The 27,614-nt window shown below is 39.7% G+C and overlaps 2 protein-coding genes across 4 annotated transcripts in view; one reads left to right on the forward strand and one right to left on the reverse strand.

The window, feature by feature from the left end:
- arhgap10 (Rho GTPase activating protein 10) overlaps positions 1-6,790 on the reverse strand; it is a 92,173-nt gene extending 85,383 nt beyond the window's left edge. The window contains exon 1 of the mRNA XM_038271080.1: positions 6,192-6,790. Coding sequence (XP_038127008.1) covers positions 6,192-6,345 — 154 coding nt within the window. The 5' untranslated portion in view covers positions 6,346-6,790. The remainder of the gene's footprint in view (positions 1-6,191) is intronic.
- A 1,630-nt stretch (positions 6,791-8,420) lies between these two features.
- Positions 8,421-25,822, forward strand: prmt9 (protein arginine methyltransferase 9). Of its 3 annotated transcripts, none has more exons than XM_038271067.1 (13): positions 8,421-8,933; positions 9,238-9,437; positions 13,383-13,531; positions 13,618-13,854; positions 13,984-14,151; positions 14,242-14,344; positions 16,554-16,651; positions 16,765-16,957; positions 17,718-17,901; positions 21,314-21,986; positions 23,159-23,312; positions 25,089-25,211; positions 25,383-25,822. In XM_038271067.1, exons 2-13 carry the CDS (start codon positions 9,240-9,242, stop codon positions 25,620-25,622), a joined length of 2,520 nt encoding a protein of 839 aa, XP_038126995.1. In that variant the 5' UTR covers positions 8,421-8,933; positions 9,238-9,239; the 3' UTR covers positions 25,623-25,822. The 3 variants fall into 3 exon arrangements, with proteins under 3 accessions (XP_038126995.1, XP_038126994.1, XP_038126996.1); XM_038271066.1 differs by having other exon boundaries at positions 8,421-8,929; XM_038271068.1 differs by lacking the exons at positions 8,421-8,933; positions 9,238-9,437; positions 13,383-13,531 and having other exon boundaries at positions 13,696-13,832.
- Positions 25,823-27,614: the final 1,792 nt, after the last annotated feature.

The raw sequence follows: 27,614 nt of genomic DNA on the forward strand, positions 1-27,614 counted from the left end.
ACAAAAAAAGGTGTGAACGTAGCCTTTGACACCCCTGCACTAGGCCAACACTCCCTTAAACAACTGGTATTTATTTTCTTTAAAAATAAGCTGCTAAGGAAACTGCAGATTAGGGCTGGGTATTTTCGCCAAAGTCCTGAATCGATTCGATTTTGATTATAACTGATTAATTGCGATTCGATCTGTTTTCCAATAATGAAAGTGGTTCAACTGTGTTTCAAAGTACTCATGTATTTAGTTTTTTCCTGCCATATTAAACACAGAGAAGAGAAAGAAAACTGTCTCAAAAGTGCAAACTTGTTTGTGAAAAGTTAAAAACTGAAGCCTCACTCGAGCGAGCAGACGTGACACAGCAGACATGCATGAGCTGCATTATCTTCAATGCACAAACCATATTTGCAGCGTTGTCTGTAACAACTACAGGGTGTTTGTTAGTCAGCTTCAATTTGTTAATGTCTTCAATCAACCTATTGGCTATATTTGCAGCTGTCTGGCTTGAAGTCATCTTGAGTGCATCTTTCCTGCTTATTTGAATGTGAACGTCACTGAATCGATCTCTTTCCCTAGACACTGATTTTGCAAAAATGTAAAGGAATCGATTCAAAATCGATTAAATTGTTTTTTTTTTTCTTCTTTTTTGTGTTGGTCAGAGCTGTTTAACTTCCTGGTATAATAATAAAAACGGGGGAACAACGGCTCTATTATGAAAGAGAAAAAAAAATACTATACACTTTTTTCTTTTGTAGAGAAACAGTTTCAGCCTTGGCAACAACACTGACACTAAGACAATCTAATGTCAGCAATAAGAAGATGAACATCAGTTCCTTCCTGATTTTGCAATAGTCCCAATGGGAGGCCATGACCAGAACAGTTTCCTATTCACTGACGTTCTCATAAACCAACACAAACCTAATGAGAGTTAGAAGACGAAGTATTTTAAGACACGTTTTTGGACTCACTCAAAAAAACAGGAGTACATATTTTAGCCACATAAGCAGGGAACACAAGACATGGCATGTCCTCCTGAAATCAGACACCGCAGGAGATACTCTGACACCAACTCTGCTGAGCTCCAACATCAGCTCATCTACCAGTGAAGGAAAACCAAAAACTGCCATGGTACTCCATGGGGTTCCCCTGGAAAGGGCACAAAGCTGAACAAACCAAAACAATCCATCAATAGGCAGTAAATTAAACAGATCCTGGATGACAGGTCAGTGCTTACAGGCTTTCAGTACTCTAAACACAGCTGAAGGATCAACAAATCCATCTGAAATGTTAGGGATGTGACATAAGAAATACATACGCTGTCATTGGAGAATGCAGGGAGGTTGAAACAGCAGCTATTATTGGAGGAGAGGATGATGCAGAAAGAGCAGCTGAACATTTCCTAATCAAGTTACAACAGGAGGATCAATGGATCATCAACCGAAGAAGCGATGGTGAGCAATGGATGTCCTGGGAACAGTGATTCACCTACATGTTATGAATGCTGGCGTACCATAAAGAATAAATTATGAACAGTTTAGCTTGTGCCTTCAACTCGTTGCCCGTACGAATAACAAAACCGAATATCTTCAGAACGGCTCCAAATGACACAAAACTCATATGGGTGAGTAGAACATGATGTAATAACGTAAAATCAAGGACCCAATGTAAAAAAAACAGTGTTCCCCTTTAAGGACTAATGTTGAAAACTGAATTTCTGCTTCATCCTCTTTAGTAGAATTTATCCCTTTACTGGTGTCCTCACAGGTCTGCCTAAAAGTGGATCAGCAGCTGCAGCGGATCCAGAATGCTGCTGCCTGCATCCTCACTAGAAATATAAAAGTAGAGAACATCAGCCCGGTTCTAAAGTCCTTCCACTGGCTCCGCTTATCTCAGAGAATAGACTTTTAGTCTAGAAATCACTGAGTGTCTTCACTCCAAAATACATTACAGACTGGTTGGCAGGAGATCAACAGCCAGACCACTCAGGTCTACAGATCAGAACTAAAACCAAACATGGAGAAGCAGCTTTTAGTTGTTGTTCTCCACTGATCTGGAATAAACTCCCAGAAAACTGCAAAAGTTCTGAAAACATCAGTTGCTTTGAGTTGAAATTATAAACCCATTCGTTTAAAGTGGCCTTTGACTAAAGTTTATTAACTAAGCTTTCAGTCCAACTTTCTTTTTATCTTTTGCTTTACATAACCTCATTTAGTCATTTCTTTCCTCCAAGTATTTACATTTCCTTTATGCCATTGCCCTGTATATCTGTTTTTCCCAATGTACATCCCTTTGAATTGTCTCACTACTGAAATCTTCTATACGACATAAGGAGATCTCCATCCACACCAAGATCCGCTTTTCCATGCCGTCATGAATTTGATTAAACTACTGAACAAAAAATGTGTCCCCACATTTTAACAGCCCTAAATATGCTGCTGGACGTCCGCTTTAGCTGCATCATGGAAAAAAAAGTGCTTGAGTTTTGAGTTTGCAAACACCTTTGTTTATCTTTCCCTTTATAATTGCATGCTGTCCTTGATAGTGAATAAAAAATAATAAAACATAATTAATGCGTTTTACAGACTCACTGAAAAGCATAGAGTGAAGTTTTAAAACAAAAAGACAGGCTGATCATACCAAAGAGGATCCTGCTGCAGCAGCAGAGCTGAGAACGCCCATAATTAGTCATTTTTAATTGATTGTTAATATATTTTCTGATCTGTGGTGCTGCTTTTCAGTTGGACGGGGTACAAGCGTATGATTCTGAGGCAAAGTTTGATCGATTTATGTCCATATTCGCCACTACAGAACAGAATAAAGGCTCTTTTCTTTAGGTTTTTGACTAAAAGCATCTGTACGGAACTTTCACATACATTTCTGCTCCAGCACATAATTACCTTCTCGGGGGGGGTAAGAAAATCTGCAAAGGAATCGGGGGATAATGTTCTTGCTCAGAGGCCCAGAGTGGTATTCTGTGTTGTATGTTAATAGCTAAAGGCATTAAGGATCTTCTATAACCTCTGACTAAATATACTCTGTGGTCGTTTAACCACCTTCTAAAGCGGATGCTCATGGTTATACATAATGTTCTTCATTTTATGAAGACTTCATCTTTATGACATCGTCCTCATTTCCCATCATGACTGATGGAAGAGATGGCTTGAATGTCCTCCTCCTCTCTCCTCTCCTTGCTCTCGCTCTGCATCACCAGCACCCTCTTTTCAACTCGACTGGGAACTCATGAAAGCATTTGAAGGATTATTCCAGGTTTTTAGATGTTAATGAGCTGCTCCACAGTGGGAGAAAAAAAAGTAGACCATTGCTATGGTTACACATCATAACAAATTTCCCCCCCAAAAAAAAAAAAATATATATATATATATATATATATATATATATATATATATTGGCAAAGATTTTTTCAGCTGCTCAGCTCCGCAACACCAGGGGTAAAAAAAGAAAATTTAAAAAATCCCCCCCAGCTGCTTTTAACCTAAACAGAAGAACTGAAGGTCTTTAATAAACAGACATCAATCAAGCCATCAGAGCTACTTTAACGTGCTGCCACCTTCAGCCATGTAGTTCTATAATCATTATGAGTTTTCTATTTCTAAATTAAACATTGACTAAGCAGCAGAAAAAAACACCATGACATCTAAAGTTAATAGGATCATTAAAGAAAAATCTGCTTTAAGATGAATTCTGACCATCCTAGAACTATTCAACCAGATCAGTCATTCTTGTTAAATTAGGGGAGGATTAGTTTAAATAAGATAAAACAGATCATTGCATAATAAATGGTGTCTTTAACCCTTTAAAGAAGTTAATTAAGCGTAGTTAGCAATTATATTTAGGGTTATAAACTAAAATATCTAACTGCCAGTTTCAGCATTCATGCCTACGGAAGAGGATTAGGGCCACTGAAAAATCTCAGAATTCTCACTTTAATCTCAGAATTCTCACTTTAATCTCAGAATTCTTACTTTTATCTCAGAATTAATCTCAGAATTCTCCCTTTAATCTCTGTATTCTCCCTTTAATCTCTGAATTCTCCCTTTAATCTCTGAATTCTAACTTTAATCTCTGAATTCTCCCTTTAATCTCTGAATTCTCCCTTTAATCTCTGAATTCTCCCTTTAATCTCAGAATTCTCACTTTAATCTCAGAATTCTCACTTTAATCTCAGAATTCTTACTTTTATCTCAGAATTAATCTCAGAATTCTCCCTTTAATCTCTGTATTCTCCCTTTAATCTCTGAATTCTCCCTTTAATCTCTGAATTCTAACTTTAATCTCTGAATTCTCCCTTTAATCTCAGAATTCTCCCTTTAATCTCTGTATTCTCCCTTTAATCTCTGAATTCTCCCTTTAATCTCTGAATTCTAACTTTAATCTCTGAATTCTCCCTTTAATCTCTGAATTCTCCCTTTAATCTCTGAATTCTCCCTTTAATCTCTGAATTCTCCCTTTAATCTCTGAATTCTCCCTTTAATCTCTGAATTCTCCCTTTAATCTCTGAATTCTCCCTTTAATCTCTGAATTCTCACTTTAATCTCAGAATTCTCACTTTAATCTCAGAATTCTTACTTTTATCTCAGAATTAATCTCAGAATTCTCCCTTTAATCTCTGTATTCTCCCTTTAATCTCTGAATTCTCCCTTTAATCTCTGAATTCTAACTTTAATCTCTGAATTCTCCCTTTAATCTCAGAATTCTCCCTTTAATCTCTGTATTCTCCCTTTAATCTCTGAATTCTCCCTTTAATCTCTGAATTCTAACTTTAATCTCTGAATTCTCCCTTTAATCTCTGAATTCTCCCTTTAATCTCTGAATTCTCCCTTTAATCTCAGAATTCTTACTTTAGACTCAGAAATCTCACTTTTATCTCAGAATTCTCCCTTTAATCTCAGAATTCTTACTTTAATCTCAGAAATCTGACTTTTATCTCAGAATTAATCTCAGAATTCTCACTTTAATCTCAGAATTCTCACTTTTATCTCAGAATTCTTACTTTTATCTCAGAATTAATCTCAGAATTCTCCCTTTAATCTCTGAATTCTCCCTTTAATCTCTGAATTCTCCCTTTAATCTCTGAATTCTAACTTTAATCTCTGAATTCTCCCTTTAATCTCTGAATTCTCCCTTTAATCTCTGAATTCTCCCTTTAATCTCAGAATTCTTACTTTAGACTCAGAAATCTCACTTTTATCTCAGAATTCTCCCTTTAATCTCAGAATTCTTACTTTAATCTCAGAAATCTGACTTTTATCTCAGAATTAATCTCAGAATTCTCACTTTAATCTCAGAATTCTCACCTTTTCCCCATATAATATAGGAAAAAATTGTGCTTATATTTAAAAATCTGTTAACTCTTCTTTTTTTTATTTGCCCTAATCCTCTTTCGTATTTTCCCATATTATACTGAAATAAAATGTAAAACTCAGTTAACGTTTTTTTTTTCCAGTGGCCTTAATCCTCTTCCATAAATGCCTCTAAGGTTATGCTGTACACAAAAAAAAATTTTCTTTCACTCTGAGTGTTTTTCATGAATTTCTTATAGAAGCATTTCCGTTAATTTTCTTAATATATTTGGGCAAGTTGGCGCTTCTTGTTACTACATTGACATTAATTTTTACCATCAAAATATCCATAATTTTTAATGTTACTGCAAGAAAAATGTAAATTTAACAAATAAGCACTTTTTTCTTCAAATAAGTGCATTTTCTCTTGAAATGAGGATGAAAGTGAGACACTTTGCAATGGAACAAGAAAATTCACATTTAAAATAAGGGGAAAAATTGCTTTTTCTTATTTCAAGTAACTGTCTCATTTTAGAGCGAAAATCTTATTCTTTTGGCATAATCATCTTATCAACCTACTCAAATTAATGATAAATACACTTAATTTGGGATATTTTTACTTATTTCTAGATCATTTTGGCAGAGTAAGCTCTTGTCGTTTGAATTTTTGATTTTCAAAGTATTTATTTCTTATAAAGGATTAACGGTGGACAAACAGCCTTATTGCTACAGAATAAATATTGACTCAAAAGGACAACGCCTTGATCTAATCTGATTAAAAATGAGCGCAAAGATGTCCAAAACGCCCACATACTGGATCATGTCAAAGTAAATCGGGACTGATGTTTGTAGAGCTTTAAAACTAGAAGCTTCCCAACTAAAGCGTGACTGTAAACCTACGTTTGGTGGCATTGATGAGGTTCTTTCCGTCCTTGTAGAGCTCTTTGATGAACCTGTTGGTTTTGTCCAGCTCCGCTTCCTGAGCCTTGATTTTCTCCCTGAAGTTGGGGCTGTCCAGATAGCACTCACTGAACTCCAGCGCCTGGAGCCCCATTGCTGGGACACGGCTGGGCGTCCACGCCACACGGGAAGGGAAAACCGACCGAAAGCTGCTTCCACGCCGTGGGAGCGACACCAGAGACAGTTCCACTCACACCGCCGCTCTGTGGGCCGGAGCTTTCAGCTCAGAATGATGGACCATAGTTCCCACAGGTAGCAGCAGAAGCTAACATTTTTTTAGCATTGTAGCTCCTGACGCGGCTGCATGGGTGGTGCTCCTCTCCACCGCTGTCACATTAATCCTCCTGCAGCTATCGGCTCAAAAAGAGGAGAAAAGAGGCGCCTTTTCAGTCACGAATTAATCAGACAAGAGTTAATAAAACTCCCCAACAGAACAGGAGCGGTGTCCACTTTTCCCTTTTTCCATTAAAGGAACTCCACCTAAAGTGACAGATTAAGAAAGTCTGACATCTGAGAGAGGAGAAAAGTTAAGAGGCGCGCCTCTTCACGGCCAGCCGGTGGTTGAGTCGGGGATTAGCGAGGGAGGAGTTAAGCTACTAAAACGTTTTTTAGAGCCGCACTGGCACCATTATCATGTAGAAAAGATTGGTCAGCAAACCCCAAATGTTATTAAATGTATTTCATTTATTTTGTTTTTACCGTTAATACCAATACATATATCATTTTACTGACACGAATACTGAATATTACATTTAACTAATATTAATGATTTTTTTTTCTTTTATCTGAAATGTTTTGAAGTAAATGTGATCATAGGGACAAAACTGAATTTAAGAAATGAATATCAAAATTTAAGAACAGAAAGGTACTGGAAAATTAATCTGAATCTTAACTTACCTCTGATAAAATCGTTGTGTGTTTGTGCGCGTGTACAGAATGACTGTTTATATGAATCACGTGATCGATGTGGGCATCTACTCAGTTTGACTTATTTTAAAATAATAGTAAACTCCGCCCTCAGGTACGGCGCCTTGCTGGCGGATTGATAAATGAAGCGTGGCTACTTTCAAAGAGTCTCTCTAAGTCAGTGATAGTGCAATCACACAACACCTTCGGTCCGTCTCCTGACCATTCAGTGTTTCACGTTTTAGTTTTTTGTCATTCCTTTAGCTCCATATTATGGAGCTAAATTGGGTTCATAAAGTTTATTCAAAAGCATTTTAAACAGAAAACACTCATTTCAAACTGCATTATTTAGAAACTGAAAATAAAAGATTTGAAACTGGCAACAGAGGTTTAAAAATATTTTTCTTTTTTTTTTTACTTCTGTCCCCTCTACGGAGCCCCCTAGGTGGCAGTTTATTCCCTGCTGTTGCATTCAGGCAATGTAGGAAATAAAAACGTCTTTAAAACACGGTTGATATTCTATATTAATGGGACTGTTTTTTAATAATATCCTGCTTCACTGATCTAAGCTGTTTGTGTCAGCACATGATACAAATTTTCAGTGGATAACTTTATGGTTTTGACAATTTTTTTTTTTTAATCATTTCTTTTTTTTTTTCAGTTTCAAAAATTCTTTCAGCTTCTTTCAGTTGATATTTCAGTTTCAAAACCATAAGTTTTATGGCTCTAATTTATCACCATATTCTTTTATTTACTCACTCAAAGAACAGGTTAGAAATACACACCTTAATGTTGACCAGGAGAGTCAAGTAGTTTGACTTCATTTGATTAAACTTCCAGATTAGGTTTAATTATCATAGTAAAAAAACGAAGAAAGGGATTAAGTCAAGCACATTTAGGCTTTGCATTTTTTAGGCTACAAAACTTAGTAGTGGTTTTTCAGATTAACCTCGGATATCTAATATTTAAACCAACAAATAATTTAACAGTATAACTGCTCTCCAATTGGCCAACCAGAACTAAAACTGGTAGAACAGTTTTTCACTTCTGCAGCTGGGATATTTAACCGGTATATTTCATGTTTCATATGCATTTATTTTTATATTTTTAATTATACTCGGGTTTAAATAAATGTTTAAAAGGTGTCTCTATTTGTTGGTTTCATAATTTCTGTGTTATTAACAATGTAAATGCATGGAAAAAATGTAACCATCTTGATCAGTTGAACTCTTTGATTCTTTCCAACTAGAGGTCTCATTCCAACTAGAGGTCTCAATGTCGTCAAAGACAAACAGATACACCAAGAGTTTTTCATAGCTATATTTAATAATTTATCCACGGATAGAAATTATACGTTTCCTTAGAAAAATACACTTTTAGTAGCGACTATATTCTGCTTCAAAGTAAATCCCCGTGTCTGCCAGTGAGCGCGCGGAACGTTTTAGTCTGGGACATGCTTCCTTCCGTGCTACTTTTACCGCGGACTGAGTCGCCGCTCAGCTGGATATACGTGAATGTGATTCATTACAAATAGAACCAGCCCGGTTTTTATCAAACCTCTCCCGTATTCGCAGCCGGGAAGTGAGATGCCGCAGTGAGAACCGGAGCAGCGGCTTCATATCTGCTGGTTTTCGGGGCTGTTTTGGTTCCCAGTGAGGCTAACTGCTGATGGACGCCATGCTGGGGTTTGGTTGCTGCTAGCATCAATACATCAACTGCTTCTGGCTGCAGGTTTCTCAGACACAGCAGCCTGGAGCCAAACTCTGCTCGCAGTAAGTGTTTCTAGAACCAGAGTATTAGAAAAAACAACCGGAAGTGCTATGATATTAATGAAAGGAGTTTGTATATGAGATTTCATAGTATTAAATTCCCTTTGCAAACTGAACTGAAACTGAATGAACCATTATAACAGATCAGTGCTCAAAAGATCAGTTTATATATAGTCAGTTAAACAAGAAAATGAAATAAACATGTTAGTGCTTTATTGTTATTATAATAAACATTGTTGTCACTATTATGTATTAATGAAGCAGGTTCCATGAGCTGAAATCTTATATCATTGGTTTTGTTCTTCTGGTAGGGATGCCAAATACCAACGCAAAGCCCAAGCATGGGAGGAGGGCCCGGAGGAGGCGGAGAGGGGACCCTGGCAGAGAGCAGCTGGTGTCCAGCTCCCTGGAAAGCGCTCAGCAGTGTCTGCTCAACCAGGACTATGGAACAGCCTTTGTGCATTACCTCCTGGTCCTCCACCTGGCACCTGTGTTCAAGGACTTTGCACGGGTAATACTTTGTTATTATAATTCATTTCAGTTTATTTCTATAGCACCAATTCACAACAAATGTCTTCTCAAGGCAGTTTACAGTTCAACCAGATCATCTAGTCAAATTGATTCAAAGTTTTCTATTTAAAGAAAACTAGTTGATTGCATCGACTCATTGACTCGGATGCAATCCCTCACACTAAGCATGCTTGTAGCGACAGTGGAGAGGAAAAACTCCCTTTATTATAACACTTTATAAGCAGCCTGGGAAGATTTTCTAAATATAATGCTTAGAACTCAAACAAAATAAAGTTTTGTTGTTTTTGCTATTCTGTTTTAAAGTAAAATAAGTCTAGAATGACGTAGCATCGCTAAAACCATCAGTACCAGTTCTTTTTTTTAAACTTTTTTTATTTAATTTAAATCAAATTTTAATAGTTTTTAGGTAACATTTATCAAGAATATATATATAAAAAAAGAAGAGGTCAGACGGAAGAGAAGAATCTAATCAGTTGAGGGGGAAAGTGAGACACTTTGATAATAGAACAAGACAATTTACATGCTTTAAATGCTTTGTCTTATTTCAAGTAATTTTCTTATTTTAAGAGTAAAAATCTTATTCCTTTGGCAAATTATCTTATCAACCTACTCAAATTAATGATAAATACCCTTCATTTGGGACATTTTTACTCATTTGTAGATCATTTTTGCAGTGTAAGGTCTTGTCCTTGAATCCAATAACACTATTGGCTTGAAATTTTGAGTTTCAAAGTATTTCACTGAGGGCCCTATAAAGGATTAACAGTGGAAAAACAGCCTTATTGCTACAGAATAAACATTGATTCAAAAGGACAATGCCTTGATCTAAGCTGATAAAAATTACTGCAGAGATGTCAAAAACGCCCACATATCGGATCATGTCAAAGTAAATCGGGACTGATGTTTGTAGAGCTTTAAAACTAGAAGCTTCCCAACTAAAGCGTGACTGATAAAATCAAATTTTAATCGTTATTAGGTAACATTTATCAAGAATATAAAAAAAGGAAGAGGTCAGAAGGAAGAGAAGAATCTAATCAGAGCAGAATAAATACAGATGGCCATTAAACGAACAGGTTTTAGAAAACCAAGAAACAGCTGTTAGTATTATCTTTCTCCAATACACTGATGCATTCTTCGTTTTGTTTTTTTAATTTGATATGTGTTTTATTGCATGTAATGTATCTAAAATCTGTAGTTAGAATTTATCATCTAAACCCCTTCAGATGAGGGTCATCTGAAGGGGTTTAGATGATAAATCCCTTTAATTAAACAACCATTTTCTCTCCTTTATCATGTTGTGGGGGTGGATTGATGTTTCATTTTATATAGCGTCACATATTATTTCAAGGCATTTTACAGACATAAGTCAACCATCAGATGGTCACATTGGTTCAAGTTTTCTGTCTAAGGAAAACCAGCTGATTGCATCGACTTATTGACTCTTCAGCAATCCCTCACACCAAGCATGCTTATAGCGACAGTGGAGAGGAAAAACTCCCTTTTAACTGAAAGAAACCTCATGGAGAACCAGGCTCAATGTAGATTAATCGGGCTCTAATTGGGGGCATATATATATACATACATATATATATATATATATATATATTAGGGGTGGAACGGTTCACAAAATCCACGGTTCGGTTCGATTCACGGTTTCTGGTTACGGTTTTCGGTTCGATTCGATACATGTTGATTGTTACACCGAAATCCCATAAATGTGAATATGAAATTAATGAAAAAATGAAATGAAAAAAAAATCCCCCAAAAAACAATGGATTGTAATTATTTTAAATGATCCACAGAAACCCTGGATCATTTCCGTATGTTTTGCTGCTTTGAATTTAATTATCTCGCGCATGCTCTCTACCATCTCCAAGGAACTCAGAGGGGAGCGGACGGGAGCCACAGTGGGGGCTGTAGGCTTTGCTTTGAGCAGCCGGTCTGGAGCGCCGCGGGGCGGAGCGGAGCGCTGACGGAGTATGAGGGATTTCGGGGTTAGCATGACATGTTGCTGTTAGCATAAACAAAACATGTTGCACAATGCTTGCACACTGTTGCACTTTTATCCACAACTTTCTTTCCGCCGTCATCGTAGGTCACTCTAAATGCAAAGCGCTCCCATACAGCAGACCTATAAAGTGCTGCTGTTGCGTCTTCCAACTCCTGTTCTTTCCCACTCGCCATACCCACACAATTCTCCACAACAACTGATTTTTTTCCTGCTACACCCGGCTACGCTGCTTCACTTCTTCTTCTTCTTGTTTACTACTGGTGGTTGGCTTTGGTCGCAGTACCGCCACCTTCTGCTCTGGAGTGTAAACGCTTCCTCTATGAGAAAAAGGAGCAGCGCATGAACCGAACGCAACACACGCGAACCGAACCGAGACAGTCGAACCGAACGGTTCAGACGGTTTTCATAAATCGTCCCATCCCTAATATATATACATATATTTATATATATATATATATATATATATATATTAGTGCTGTCAATCGATTAAATTTTTTTAATCGCTATTAATCGCATCAATGCCTGAGTTAACTCGCGATTAATTGCATTTTAATCGCAGATTTTTTTTCTGATTGAAAATCATTTAAATACTCTCGATGACATACAAAAAATACATACAGGCTAGGTTTGTGCCAATGTTCTTTTTTTTTAATGAAAACAGGTCACAGACACTGATTTATGCCATAGAAACATATGGCAGGAAGATGGGGAGGCATGTAGCAAAAAATAACAAATATGTAGCCAAAAAAAAGGCCCTGAAAACAGGCTGATGTAAAAGACAGTCTTTACAGTTAATACAGTCTTTTGAACAAAGACAAGCATTTTACCCTACTGCTATAAAATGTAGTAGAGTTAACATTAGATGTTAATTAACCAAGATAATAATGAACAATTTTCAATCAATACATCAAAATCAATAGACCGACATCACTAGATGGAGGTAGTCTATGCTCTAGAAAGTTACTTTTCAGACTCTTAACAAAAATGAGAACACACACACACCCACCCACACACACACACACACACACCCACACACACACACACACGATACCGACCTGTGGCGTACACAGACAGCAATAGTGCCGTAGCAGATTCCATTTCACCTCAGTAATCTGTTTTCTCAGCGTATTCCAGGTTGCTACTAGTTACCAGACACTCAACTTGTTTGTTGGTGGTGGGGCTTAAAGAAAAGGCACTAGCGTCACCCAGTGTATGAGCGTGTTTTTCCCTTGAGGAGCTCCGCTCTCGAAGCCAATGGAAAATGCATAGACTGGGGGAAAATAGCCCCGCCTTCTCGCAGGCTGCAGCGGGATGTACTTGGAAAATTGTACCATAAGACCACATAGCGTTAATCTCACGTTAAAAAAATTATCGCCGTTAAATGGCCTCGCGTTAACGCGATAATAACGCCATAATTTTGACAGCACTAATATATATATATATATATATATATAAAATAAAATAAAGAGAATTGGTCCTAGCACTGATCCTTGTGGTTCTCCATAGGTAATCCTGGAGCATGATAAAGATTTATCATGTAGATCAATTTTGACAAAAGTAAATTGTCTCTTTCAGAAAAGACATGACTGAAGTTACGGTCGATATTTAAAACAGAATGCTATAGTTATTAGTTCTGTGCTGATTCTGATCAAGTTCCAGCTGAATTGATCAGTTTTCTAGGAATCCATCTGCGTTGATATCCACTGACATTTCTGAATCTGTTCTGTTCAGTGAGAAATTCTTTAGTGGTTTCTTTACTGGATGCTTTGAGTTGAAGATGCGGTCCGGTTTCCCTCTGAGCGGTCCAGTCAGGATTGTCAGGACGGTTTCTGAACTTCATGTCACCTCTTAGTTAAAAAGGTGTTTTTGTTCACATGTTTTTGCAGAATGAAATGCAGGGACGCATCTTTTCAGGACTCTTTCAGGTTCACGCTTTTCAAATGGGCCGAGGAGTTGGACTCGGTGGGTCGGATCCAGGAACTCTTTGACTGCTACGAACAAGCCCTGGAGATCTTCCCTGCCGACGAGGTCATCCTGAACAGCATGGGGGAACACCTCTTCCGGTACGTCGGAAAGCAGCGTCTCCTCCTGTCACAGAACGCTTTCAGCTCTGCCTGATCTGGATCTATGTTTTTATTTTCCCACCCAGGATGGGGTTCAGAGACGAAGCTGCGGGTCACTTCCACAAGGCCTTAAAGATCAAACCGGATTATCCGGAAGCCAGGGAGAACTTTTACCGCGTGGCGAACTGGCTGGTGGAGCGCTGGCACTTCCTGATGCTCAACGACCGCGGCCGGAACCAGAAGTACCAGCAGGCCATTCAGAAGGCGGTGCAGAGCGGCTGCAGCACTGTGCTCGATATAGGTACTGGCACTGGGATCCTTGGGTGAGATATTTTCCGTCAGTTTGGAGAACCGTCCCTGTAGTTGAAATCAGAACAACTCTGCTGCCTCCGTCAGCTCACGGATTCTAGCTGAGAAGCCCGGGTCTGATGCCAGCTTTCTGTCTGTTTCAGCATGTGTGCAAAGAAAGCAGGTGCTGCCGAGGTTTACGCCTGCGAGCTGTCAAAGACCATGTATGAACTGGCCTGTGAGGTGGTGGCTGAGAATGGGATGGAGGGGAGCATCCAGATCCTCCATAAGAAATCCCTGGAGATGGGCGCACCGGCAGACATCCCACACAGGTTCCACTAACCCTCCTCTGTTCTCCACTCTCTCTGATTTAGGAGGATATCGTTGCTTAAACTGATTTATTACGTATTATTGGGGTTCAGGGTCTCGCTGGTGGTGACTGAGACGGTGGATGCCGGCCTGTTTGGAGAAGGAATCATCGAGAGTCTGATTCATGCCTGGAACCACCTCCTGCTGCCTCCAAAGGTCACTCCTCCCACAAGATTTCTATTTTTAAAAAATTCATGCCGTCACAATCATCAAACCAGCACCACACGCTGCCATGATTCCCAGCCAGTCGCCTCATCAGGGATGAATCTGTAGAACCTTAGACTCTAGTCGATGCATGTTGAGAAAACATCATTCAAACTGAACTAAACCACAGCAGATGCAGCAGATATTTTCCTACACATTAAAGTTTCTATATCCTGAAAAATTAACCTTTTGAGCTAAGCTCTGTTCTAATGTTCCTTCATTAAAATCAGGAACAAAGTTTATTTCTCTTGCATCTCCTAATAACCATCATGACTCCTTCTGTCTGAGGAGGTTTTTTGCGCTACAGTTCGCGGCGGCTGGAAGGCCTTTTTCACGTACATAATCCAAAACCACAGGCACCAGGATATTAAAATCGAACACATTTTGCCGTCAGGTTTTGACATTTTAATTGAATTTTGGCGTTAATAAAATCTTTCAGGGGAGTGATCATAGCGATCTGCAACAGCAGTGCTCTCTGTCTCCCTTCCAGCTCCCAGATCAGCTTCTTTAATTGGTTGATGTGGCGCAACGAGCAGCAAAGGTTCAATTTTTCCAACTCTAGCATCTGCTGCTTGAGCAGCGCATCAGATGCTCGGGACGTGCTGCTTTGACGTGCAAGGACGCGCTGCTTTGACGTGCAAGGACGCGCTGCTTTGACGTGCAAGGACGCGCTGCTCCTGCTGCTCAAAACTTGATACACATTGACTTTGCATGTAAAACTGCTGCTTCTTATTGCATGAGGTTTGAACTTAGCATTACTGTAAAAAATGTCCACAGCTGGATATTGATTATTTATTCTCTAGATGCACACTATTTATACTGTAAAAAACTGTGCAGTACAGGATTTTTTATTTTCTCAACTCTGTCACTCATTCTGTTATTTCTATACACTTTTTTAAGGTCCATGTTTGTGTGAACAGTTTTGCTAGAATCTTTTTTGCTAGAGAAACCTCAATACTGCTGTGACACCACAATTTCTCCATTGTGGTACAATAAAGGGATTCTCTATTCTAATCTAATAGGGTAGTGCAGTAACCAGTTTAAGGTTTAAAGCATCTATCCTTAACATTTGTTTTTCTGCATTAATTTTACTTTTATACTTAAAGGAATAGTACACCCAAAACATGATTAGCCTTCATTTTCTACTCACCCCCATGCTGAACAACACTCTGGAGTACTTTTTTGATATCTCGAATGCATCTGGAGATCTGGGAGGCTTCTTGCTGTCTGCTGACATTCAAATAATGGAGGTGTATGGTGACCGAGACAGAAAGGTCCATAAAAGTCCACAAAAACATGTCAATATTCCTCCATACTGCTCGTCCAATGTATTCCAAGTGTCCTGAGTGGGTAGCGTCCAGAATTTACTCGAAACTAAGTCATTTAGAATGTTTTTAGAGCATAAACAGTAGTGTATAGGATTTCCTGAAAGCGCGCGCCTGCGCGCTCACGAGCCTACGGAAGCCGGCAGACCAAACCAGATGAAAGTGCGCATTCAGCGTCTGCTCTGCCAATAATGCAAGCGTAGAAGAAGAAATGTGCTGTTTACCTGTGCAAAGAAAGAAACAACAAAAGAAAAATGTCTGAGGACTTCAGTGTTGAGGAAGAGCATGAGTTCTTTGCCGAGCTGAATGCGCACTTTCATCTGATTTGGTCTGCCGCGGTTTCCGTAGCGCCGTGAACGCGCTTTCAGGAAATCCTATACACTACTGTTTATGCTCTAAAAACATTCTAAATGACTTCGTTTCGAGTAAATTCTGGATGCTACCCACTCAGGACACTTGGATTACATTGGACGAGCAGTATGGAGGAATATTGACACGTTTTTTGTGGACTTTTATGGACCTTTCTGCCTCGGGCGCCATAGACCTCCATTATTTGAATGTCAGCAGACAGCAAGAAGCCTCCCAGATCTCCAGATGCATTTGAGATATCAAAAAAGTACTCCAGAGTGTTGTTCAGCATGGGGGTGAGTAGAAAATGAAGGCTAATCATGTTTTGGGTGTACTATTCCTTTAAAGTAGTTTTAGAAATGGTACTTTTACACTTGAGTAAAAAGCCTAAGTTGATCCTCTAACTTCTACAAAATTATTTTTAAACAGAAGGATTTCTACTTCAGTATTAAATATTAATACTTTTGACTCCTCTGCGTCTCCTATAGAGGAGTGAGGAGGATCTCCCCAGCGGTAGAGTCATTCCTGCTGGAGCCACAGTGTTCTGCATGGCTGTGGAGAGCCTGGAGATCCGTCGCCATCACAGGTTTGGTTTCTCTCAATCAATACCAATGGTCGTCTCAGCATGGATGGAGGAGATGAACTCCATTTACAGAACCGTCCACAGGATGCTTTATCTTGTCTCTGTTTTTGGTTCAGGCTCTGTGCTGCAGAGGTGGGGGGTCTTAAGATGGCAGCGGCGGGGGAGCTCCGCAGTCCGGTGAGCTGCAGCCTGGAGCCCGACGACTCCACAGAGCCGTACACCACAGAGAGGCTGAGCCGGCTGCCCGGGGGATACAGAGCGCTCACAGAGCCCTTCACCGCCCTCAGCATCGACTTCAACAACGTTCAGGTCTGGAACCCAATCCTAAAAACTATGGAGGGAATTTTGTTCCATCATTGTTGCAGAAAACAAGTTTTGTAAATGAAACTTGGAAAAATGTTTTCATGAAAAAGAGGCTTTTTGTTTTCTTACATTTAATTTTGAAATTATTTTATATTTTCAAGCTTTATTTTTTCCACATTTATATATATATATATATATATATATATATATATATATATATAGATGGATGGATTTATAGATAGATATACATATTTCATAATTTAAATTATTTACTTCAAATTTCTGTTTTTCAGGTAGAGTTTTACCAATTTTATTCTTTTCAAATTACTCTTTCAAGATTCCTGTTAGTAACATTTTGATTGGTCAAGAGCCAACATTTGAAATGAAGAAAATGGGAATTTTGAACAGAATGAAATTCTTAGAACCAGTGTGAAAAAGAGACATAAAGAAATTAACCATTATTTTATTTTTGATAAAAATAAAACATAAAAAGAATTGTTTTTTTTTTTATTTTCTTTCAAAGTTATTCTCAAAACCTTTTTTGATTGAAATCCAGTAATTAAACTGGGCAATATTTTAGTCTTCTTAAATAAAGTTTTTTTTACACCAATAATGGAACAAAATTGACTCAATATTTGTGTTGGTGAAGGTAACATGATGACCTCCCACAGCATCATGATCAACCCTCTGAGATCCATTGCAGTTCTGATCCCTGCTGAAGCCGTGTTGGTGTCTGCTTGGACTCTTCCGGTTCTGAAACCTGCAGGAGCTGGAAGGCCTGAGCTCCAGGGAGGTCCAGGTGATGCGGCTGCCCGTTACTCAGCAAGGAGAGCTGGATGCTCTGGCTGTGTGGTTCCAGCTCCATCTGGACCAGGAGAACAGTCTATCAACTGGACCACAGGAAGATACCTGCTGGGAACAAGCCATCTACCCGGTCCACAGTGCGCCGGGTAGGATTAGTCCTTGAGTTACTGTCCTGTGAGTGTGGGCATTTTGTTTAGCTTTTCAACTTTGCTTGTTGTGTCAAAAACCCACAGTTGCTTCAGAGGCTGAGAGCTAATCGGCCTCTCTCTCTGCATGTTCTTCAAAACCAGTAAAACCAGCTGATTTTTTTATTGCGGCTCGCAGGGAACTGGAAGTTAATCATTAAACTGGATTTGATTTTCAGTTCAAATTACTGTTTATCTCTGTTTCCTTTATGGAGGCCCTTACTGTAGATCAGCAGCTGACGTTAGTTGAAGTGTACAAGCTGCAGTTCCCCCTTTTTAACGGGAAGAAACCTCCAGCAGAACCAGAACCAGGCTCAATGTCAGCGACCTTCTGCTGAGGCCGACTTGGTTTCAAAGAGATAGAAGCAGACATAGAAAAGGAACACAGAAGCACTGATCTATAAATGCTCTCTATGTTTGAAAAGCTAATGCTAAACTAGCTCAATAGGTGGCTCTGTCTGGGAAAGAAACTATTAATCAGTAAAAGCTGAGCCCATAGCTAAGTTTAGGAGAGAAACAGGACTAAACACTGAAAAACAGGCCCAACCCTATCACCTATAATCAAAGGTGTTGATGGCAGCAGCACAGCTGATATTTCTCTCCAGGATGGAGTCACAGCCAAACAGGAACAGACCAGATGAAGCTACTATGAGAAAAAGCAGAGAGAGCAGAACGTTAGAGATTGATCTAACAAATACTGCAGAATAAGGGATGGAATGATGAAAAGTGGTCCCTATGTCCTCCAGCAGTCTAAGGCTATAGCAGCATCACTATAGAGATAGCTCTGGATAATCTGAGCTCTAACTATAAGTCTTATCATAAATGAAAGTTTTAAGCCTACCCTTAAAACTAGACAGGGTGTCTGCCTCAAGAGCCTCCCATTCTACTTTTAGAAATTCTAGGAACCACTAGTAAACCTGCAGATTGAGAGCGAAGTGCTCTGTTAGGAACATAAGGAACAATCAGATCTCTGATATCAGATGGAGCTTGGCCATTTAAGGCTTTATATGTGAGAAGGAGGATTTTAAATCACCGTATTTTCACGACTATAAGGCGCACTTAAACGTCTTTTTTTCCCCTCAAAATGTGCCGTGCGCCCTTTGGTGCGGTGCGCCCTATGTGTGTTGTAACTGTGTCTTTTGAGACCACCTCATTGAGGAGATGATGAAAGAGTGGCTGAATGTAAGGAGACCAGGTGTTTTTTTTTTCCACTCCTCACCATCGCTGTTAATATGTAACTCCATGCGTGCCCATCTCACAGCTGATGTGAAAAACATGGGGAAACAAATTAACGCTGTGCTCGCTGTTCAACCGCTCGTCATCGGTGTGAACGGGACCCAGCAGGTGCAGCAGAAGCAGCGAGTTTACATGCAAAGTCAATGGTTGACGTGCGTATAGGCGCAGCAAAAGGTCCCGCAGCACGTTTTGAGCAGCAGGCGCAGCGCGTCGGGAGCGTTTTAAGCATTTGACGCACCGCCAACGCGCTGCTGCTGCTCGAGATGGAAAAATTGAAGTTTTGCTGCTGGACGCGCCGCATCAACCAATCAGAGAAGCTGATCTGGGAGCTGACAGCGAGACAGACACAGCGCTCTGATGACATATGATATTAACGCAAATGAAAAAGGCTGGATGGATGAGGAGATGATGAAAGCGTGGCTGAGGCAGGTGTATGTGAGGAGACCAGGTGTTTTTTTCCATGCATCACCATCGCTGCGTGCCCATCTCACAGCTGATGTGAAAAAAAAGGTGAATCAAATGAACGCTGTGCTCGCCGTTATCCCGGGAGGTCTGACAAAGGAACTTCAACCGCTCAACATCGGTGTGAAGCGGCCGTTCAAAGTAAGGCTGCGAGCGGCGTGGGAGCGATGGATGACCGACGGAGACCACAGTTTCAGGATAAGTGGAAGGCAGCGCCGGGCAAGTTACGCCACCGTTTGCGGATGGATTGTTGATGCTTGGACTAACGTGTCTGCTGGCTCTGTTGTTCGAGCTTTCGCAAAAGCCGGCATCATTTCTGAGGAGCCGCGCTGCACGGAAAGTGACTCTGACAGCGAAGAAGGGGAAATTGGCATGTCTGATTTAGCGCAGCTGTTTAATTCAGAAACAGAGGATGATGACTTTGATGGGTTCGATTAATACTTTGTAATAAATACATGAATAAAGCACAATCATACTCAGTTTTGCTCCCGCTCTATTTTTCTACCTGAAAACTTAATTCAACAGCAGCCTCTGGGCGGGTCTCCTCCTCTTCACCGCGGCGGCTGGCAGGTGTTTTTCATCTAAATAATCTAAATCTTGCAGCTATATTTGCTGTGATCAGTGGGAATAAAGTAGTTTTAATATGTTTTTAAGTGAGAAAGTCCACCTGAAAACTTAATTGCAGTCAGTTCATCCAGATTATCTATTTCTGTCGGAGGCGCTCAGACCCCCACATACCAGCGGTGCACCGACAGTAGAAATCCCTTCATCAGCAGCCTCACCGCGGCGGCTGGCAGGTGTTTTTCATCTAAATAATTTAAACTGCAGGCACCAGGATACCGGCAATAAAAGCGAACATATTCCGTCGGCAGGTTTCAGGATTTTAAGTTAATTTAGGAGTGATCACAGCGCTGTGTCATCTGCGATGTGTCTGTCTCACGGCCAGCACGCAGGTTTGATTAATACTTTGTAATAAATACATGAATAAAGCACAGTCATACTCAGTTTTGCCCCCACTGTATTTTTAAATACGCAGTAGAGGTATTTAAAGGTAGTAGAGGACATGTACCTGTACATAAAAAACGCGCCCTATAGTCCGGTGCGCCTTATGTGTGTGTTAAATACAGTAATGGGACACATAACTGAGACTGCGCCTTTTGGTACGGTGCGCCTTATGGTCGTGAAAATACGGTACATTTTAACAGGAAGCCAATGAAGAGAAGCCAGAATAGGACAGATATGATCTCTCTTTCTTGTTTTCATCAGAGCTCTGGCTGCAGCATTTTAGATCAGCTGAAGGATTTGCAGTAAAGAATTACAATATTCCATCCTTGACTAGCAAGACGTCACTCCTCCTATTTAGTTAAATCAGGCACAGAGGAGCTGTCACCTTTTCCGCTAGTTTGGGATACACCCTGAAATCCTGGAAAGCCTTTTAGCTTTCATGAAAGTTTAATGATCAGTAATCTTGCGTCACCCCAAATACCTCAGCAGAGAACGGCTGATGTTGCAGCAGGAATCTTCTCATTTTCTGCATCTTATTTTCTCACATATTTAATACTTTTATTCAATCAAGCAGGATCAGGAATGTAAATAATGCGTTATATTGTATATATGGGTGAATAGATGTTATGCCTTAATTGTATCATTATGCTGAGGGTTTTCTCGTCTTCAGGTTTTGTGCTGAAGCCAGGAGACGAGCTGCTAGTGGAGGTTTCCTGCCATGACGCCTACCTGAGGCTCGGCTGCGTTGCGGTGCTGAGGGACGGCCGTAAGCTCCACCTGGACCAGCGTGTGGATCCTCAGAGCTCTATGAAACCCGAGCCAAACCCAGAAGTTGAGCTGTGCAGCGCGCTAGCGACCCTGCAGACTAGTCAGAGAGAATCTGAAGACTTCTGTCTGCTCGAGTGTTCAGAGATGGCGCTCCTGAACTACCAGGATTACCATCAGAGCTTTTCCCTGGCGTTGACCAAACTTATTTCGGAAATGAAGCTTAGAACTCAGAACCTGAGCAGCGCAGCCAGCGCCGCAGCAGACGCCAGCTTACTCTACGTGCTGGACGTGTCTGAAGGCTTCTCTCTGCTCCCCCTCATCGCTGCCCGCCAGGGGGGAGTAAAAGCCTACAGCTCCGTGGAGAAGACCAAGCAGCAGAACGTCCTGAGGAGACTTGCTGTGACCCACGGCGTCCCTGAGAAGCATCTGGAGTTCTGGCTGAACCGCGCCGAGGACGAGCAGGGGGTCTTACAGCGGCCTTCCACGGAGAAGCTGTGGAGCGCCATCATCCTGGACTGCGTGGAGACGTGCGGGCTCATCAGACAGAAGCTGATGGAGAAAGCTTCGCTGGCCAGGTCAGAACCAACACCTGGGTTCCTTTAGTTTTCACAGTGGAGAAAAGCGTCGGCTATAGAAGGAACGCCGCCGTGGAGCAGACGGTCATTTCCTGTCTTTGTTTTAATGTTTGACATCCACACAAACCGCAGATGTATGGTGGGAATGTTTGTTAAATAATCCAGAAAGTTTGAAAAAGCTTTTAATCAAAATAAAATTTTTAGAGGAACTTAAATTTTCAGTTTACTCATATCATGAATTTTCTCATTTTTATTTTTTTAAATATTATTTTCAAACATTTTTTTTTACAGATTTTGTATTTTTCTTTTTAACTTTCTTATTTTCAGATTGCGTTTTAAAAATTCCATTCTATTTAATTGCATTTTCTAGATCAGGTTATATTGGTCTGCTGGACGTTAGCAACATTTTATTGGTCAAGAGGGAGTGTTTGGATTGGGCTGAAAGTGAAGAGAAATATATCTGTGAAACTCTGTTTGAAAACAATAAAATTCATTAAACGGTCTTGTCAGGTCTAAGCACCTAAAACATCATACATACATACAGGGAAAGAAAGAAGGCACAGAGACAATTAATTTAGTTTACTGGCGAGGAGAGTAGGAAGAGACTGCGGAGTTTACAAATCTCCACCCCACTCTGCAGTCTTCAGCTTTCTGCACGCCATTTATTGAAAAAAGGGGATGTCCCTAATTACACCAGCTGAGGTTTAACTAAGGGGAAGGGAAACAAAAAGCAAGTGGTTGTTTTACAATTGAATTGTTCCAAGAACACATGTTTAGAAGAAACATGTGATAGAGGCTGTTCAGGCCTCTTTTACAACCCGTCCGTTGCATGACCTTTATTTGGAACGATCTTTAGCAAGAGTTAATAAAAGATGAATCACACATTATACATCATTATAGTTCATTAGAACACAACCCATGAAACACAAACAAAGTAAGAGTATAAATAAAATATTTCTAACAGGTCTTAAACGGAAGTAAAAGATTAAAATATAAAATCTGGAAAAAATAAGATGTAATTTTACAAAATAAGTTTTCTTGAACAATAATGGAACAAAAATCCCTCCATACAGCCGTCTGTAAGGCAGTGGTTTGAATAGCTCAGTATTTAACATCTTTTCCATATCTAACATGGAACCGTGTAGCAGCCCATCCTGCTTTGCTTCCACCAGGTTTCTGTTGGAGGAAGGAGGCCGTATTTTTCCAGAGAAGATCGTGATCCTGGGGATGCTGGTGGAGTCGGACACCCTGCTGATGGAGAGTGCTGTCCAGGGCCGGGATCCCACGCTGGGATTTAACATCGCTCCTTTCATCAATCAGTTCACTGTAAGTATTTCCGCTATCTGGGAGAGGATCCAACAACAGACTTTAAGAAATATTCATTTTCAGTGCAAAAATACTGTAAACTTTTTAAAAAAAAACTTTTTTGTTTATTCTGCAATGCAATCAGGGTCCTAAATATGTAAAAATGTTTATATTAATGCCAACATGTTCAACGAGTCGAGGATTCTTTTCAAATTAGAAGTAAGACAACTTTCCCATGAAATAGGTTGATGTTCTTTTAAAAGAATAAAAAGACAACTTGGTTCTCTTTAGGTGCATAATATCTGGTAGATATTGTTTAGTTGGTCGAATTATTGGCAGATTTGCTTATTTTAAGGAACTTTATTTATACTTTAGATCAGTTTTTTCACCATGCAGGGGAAACGTGTTGCAGTGCATAAGCCAGCAGCAGAACAGAGGTTTTACCTTCATGTTTAATGCAGCCAGTCAGATGCTAAAAGGCCCAGAAATCAATCTGGGATGATCCGAACATCTAAAGGAGGAGTTTGTACTCCCGCTGTTGAAAGGCTTTTTCTTTAACCCCAGTCGGGTTTATGGAGGAAAAACTACCTGAGCCACTGCAGAACCGCCCGGCCACCTGCTGTAAGCAAGGATCCTACACCTTTAACCTTAAGTTCACGGACTTTCCCTGACCAATATCCTGAAATTCAAGGATCACTCAAGGAGGAAGTTGGGTTCTACAAATGAAGATATCAGTAAACAATTTATATACATAGTCAATAAAACACACTACTGGCAAAGAAGTTTATGGATCAGAATCGATAAAAGAAAATGGATCAATTGTAAAGTGTATGTAGCATCAGTGTTTGAGAACCATTGAGAACCTACTAGCAATATGTTGCTAACTGGTTAGCAAGATGCTTCCCACAAACCGGCCAGAACCAAACTTGCTTGCGAACCTTCTGCTATGACAATCCCGCCCCCTTGATAAACGACCAATCACATTCACTTTATTCAGCTCTATGCAGCTCTGACGAAAATGTGCTGCAAAAAAATTCTTCATTTCTTGTATTTTCCTATAATCTCGACATGCTTGTCGTGGCCATTAATTGTATTGAATAATGGATTAAAAGGAATAATGTAAAAAGTATGCAACATGCACATTCTGCATGTGAGCCGTGGTCGTCCTAAAATAGGTTGGGATGACAGCCAGCAGGATCTGGAACCATGACTTTTCTTCGACCCTCAGCAAAGATGGCCCCCAGCTGGATTCCATGTGGGTGAACATCTCACATGGATATTCCATTATATAACCGTTTCCTAGCAACGTAAACATTGACCAACAGCTTCTTGTAGCAGTCATCCCAAAGGGAATCCATCTGGATATTCTGATGCTTTCTATCAGAATTCTTTGGTTTCTGGTTCTTAAAGAGGACCGTCACGTCTGAATATCTAATATGAGGAAGGTTCTCTTCTGCCTTCAGTCAGCTGCCATGATGCTGCCACCACCATGCTTAAAAACAGACACAGGAGTTCCACGTAGGTTTCTCCTTCCTTTCTGACCCATTTCAGACATGGTCTCCACTGGGTGATCCTACAAGACAAAGGCCTGAAACTCAGACCTCGTCCCTGAATGAAGGATGCCTGAAAGCAGAGTTCAGGGCAGGAAACCCGCAAATTTCTGCCAATAGCTCTGCCATGATCCGTCAAATCTCAAAGCACAAACACCCCAGTAGTTTGCTAATGCTGTAAAGGAACCACTGATTAATTAGCATAGCTGAGAATAATTTCAACTGCAAACATATTTGTGTCTTGCAGGTACCAGTCCACGTTTTTTTGGATTTTTCCACCCTAGACTGCAGACATCTCAGTGAGGTTCTGGAGCTCTTTGTTCTGGACCTCATGGACACAAACGCCAACTACACAGAGAGGGAGGTGAAGGTAGGAGAAGCAGACGCAGAATCCCTTTGATTTCTTCTTTTTTCTGGATAAATCTAAAATGCCTTCAGTGGTTAAACGGATCCATTCTGTGATTTTTAAATGCCTCGTGTTTTTGGTAGAAGTTGCGTGCTGTGAAGCAGCATGATGGACGCCCTGACTCTTGTCTTACAGGCACAGGCCACCTCTGGAGGCAGAGTTACTGCCATTCCCTTCTGGTACCAGATCCACCTGGACTGGGACATCAGCCTGAACACCCTGAGCAGGACCTCCCACTGGAAGCAGGCCGCTGTGGTTCTGCAGGAGCCCCTGGAGGTCCAGGCTGGAGACTGGATCCGTCTGGCTGTGAAGCTCCATAAGAGCACCATCTCCATCTCTGCTCAGGTGGACATGGCGACTGTTCAGATGGAATAGTCTCATGTTGGACCGGTTTAGACGGTTCTGGATCAGCGCTATGGAGGTAATTTATTGCCTTACAGTTTGTTTTAAAAATAAACTGAAAAAAAATATCAATAGAAACACAAGAAATTATGAATTAAAACTGAAATTCTGTTTTAAATTGGAAGCAGAAGATTTTAAACAGACTGTGTGCTGTACTAATTTGTAAAAAAAATTTAAAAATCTCCAATAACATTTGTCCCATGTTAAGAAACAAAGCAAAAAAAGGCTTAGATAATTGAAGCAGGCTGCTTTTTTAGTTTTTATAAACCAGCCAAATAACCAGGATTTATTTAGACTTATGTTTCCCACAGTTCCTGAATGCAGCAGCACTGAGTATTTTCCTGGACTGTCAGTCATCATTCCACACATAGCTAAGCCCCACCCCCCATGTGAGGGGAGGGGCTTGCAGTAAAATAAGCTTGAAATTTAAACAAACTAAAATGTGTTTTTAGTGTTTGGAGTGAATTTTGTCCCAAGATTGTTGCAAAGAATACATTTTGTAAATGGAAATTAAAAAAAAAAAAAATTAAAAAAAAAAGGAATTCATTAATGAAAATGAATCTTAATCAAAAAAGGTTTCAAGAGCAACGTCTCTGTTCTGATTTTTTTAAACAATTTCTTCAAATTTTACATCTATATTTTTTTGTAACTATTTTATTTTACAGATTTTATGTCATTTTTATAATTTCCCCTTTTTAGATTGTTTTACAAATTGCATTCTTTTCAACTTGTGTTTAAAAAAGATCACATTCTTTTCACTTATAGAAAATTCACACTCAACTAGTGAAAAAAGGTCATAGCTAATTTTTTTTGGGGGGAAAAAATGTATTTGAAAAAATTATACATGAAAAAATAAAATGTAAACCAAAATCTGAGAAAACATTAGGTACTGTAAAAACCTTTTTTTTTTATTATGTTCGAAGTTTCATTTCTGAAATCTTTTTTTTCATATTCAAAATGCAATTTTTGTTCATTTCTAATAAAACATTTGCTTGCAAGAGTAATGGAACAAAATTCACTTCATATTTCACAATTTCTTTTTACTTAAAATATTTTTGAAGTAACACTGTCTTTTTCTGGTTACATAATATTCAGATGTAGTTTTTATTTACTCAGATTACCTAAGAACCTGCATGACATTTGATTTGATAGAAATTATGTGGATTAAGTTACAGAAAGTATAAAGATGTTTGTATCTATGGACCAATGCATAAAGCATTTGCGCTAAAATTTAACAATAAAAATGGTTGTTTTGTCATTTGTTTATTGATCCTTTATTATCAGTATTTACCTCATATGTTCCAGTATGATTAATAAACAAAGGGAACAACAGGTGGATGTCTAGAAGTGAAAAATAATAAAAACTTAATATATTTTTTCTTAATTAAGCAAGTAAATAAGCCTGTCAATGGCAGGAGGATCTAAATTAGAGATGATGTGCTAGCAATTTAACAACACACCAGTTTGGTTGAACAGTTCGGTTTATTTGGCTTTGAGACGTTTAAATCAACTGTAAACGTTTCCCAGTGGGAAGCGCGAGCCGCAGCTAACAGGGTCCTTCCAAACACTGCAAATATGTGGGGAGCTTTCAGTCAAAGCAGAGGAACGTCAGCGGCCTCCATGGTCAGATCAGACCACAGCTTTCCCACAATCCTTAGCATAACCAGTTTAACACCTGGTATTTCTGCACTTGTACTTTGTGAAACATGCTAATCTTCACACCTTCATATTGTTTGGCTTTTATAGCTTCACTACGTTTGGGGAACTTTTTTTCGTAGTTCTTTTACCAAAGGGCGTGGTCTCAGTTTTACCGCCGTCATCCATGTGAGTTTTTGTCAAATAGTGAAGCTGGAAGTCCAAAGGCTGCCTGGATTCAGCAGGTTTCCTAATATTGTTCCCACATAGAGATGAAAGAAGAGCTACAGTTGGGATGCAGCAGATCCGTCCAGGTGAGCAGAAATGAGG

Source organism: Cyprinodon tularosa, unplaced genomic scaffold (genome assembly GCF_016077235.1).
Source record: "Cyprinodon tularosa strain WSP-4 unplaced genomic scaffold, ASM1607723v1 ctg79, whole genome shotgun sequence".
Lineage (NCBI taxonomy): Eukaryota > Metazoa > Chordata > Actinopteri > Cyprinodontiformes > Cyprinodontidae > Cyprinodon > Cyprinodon tularosa.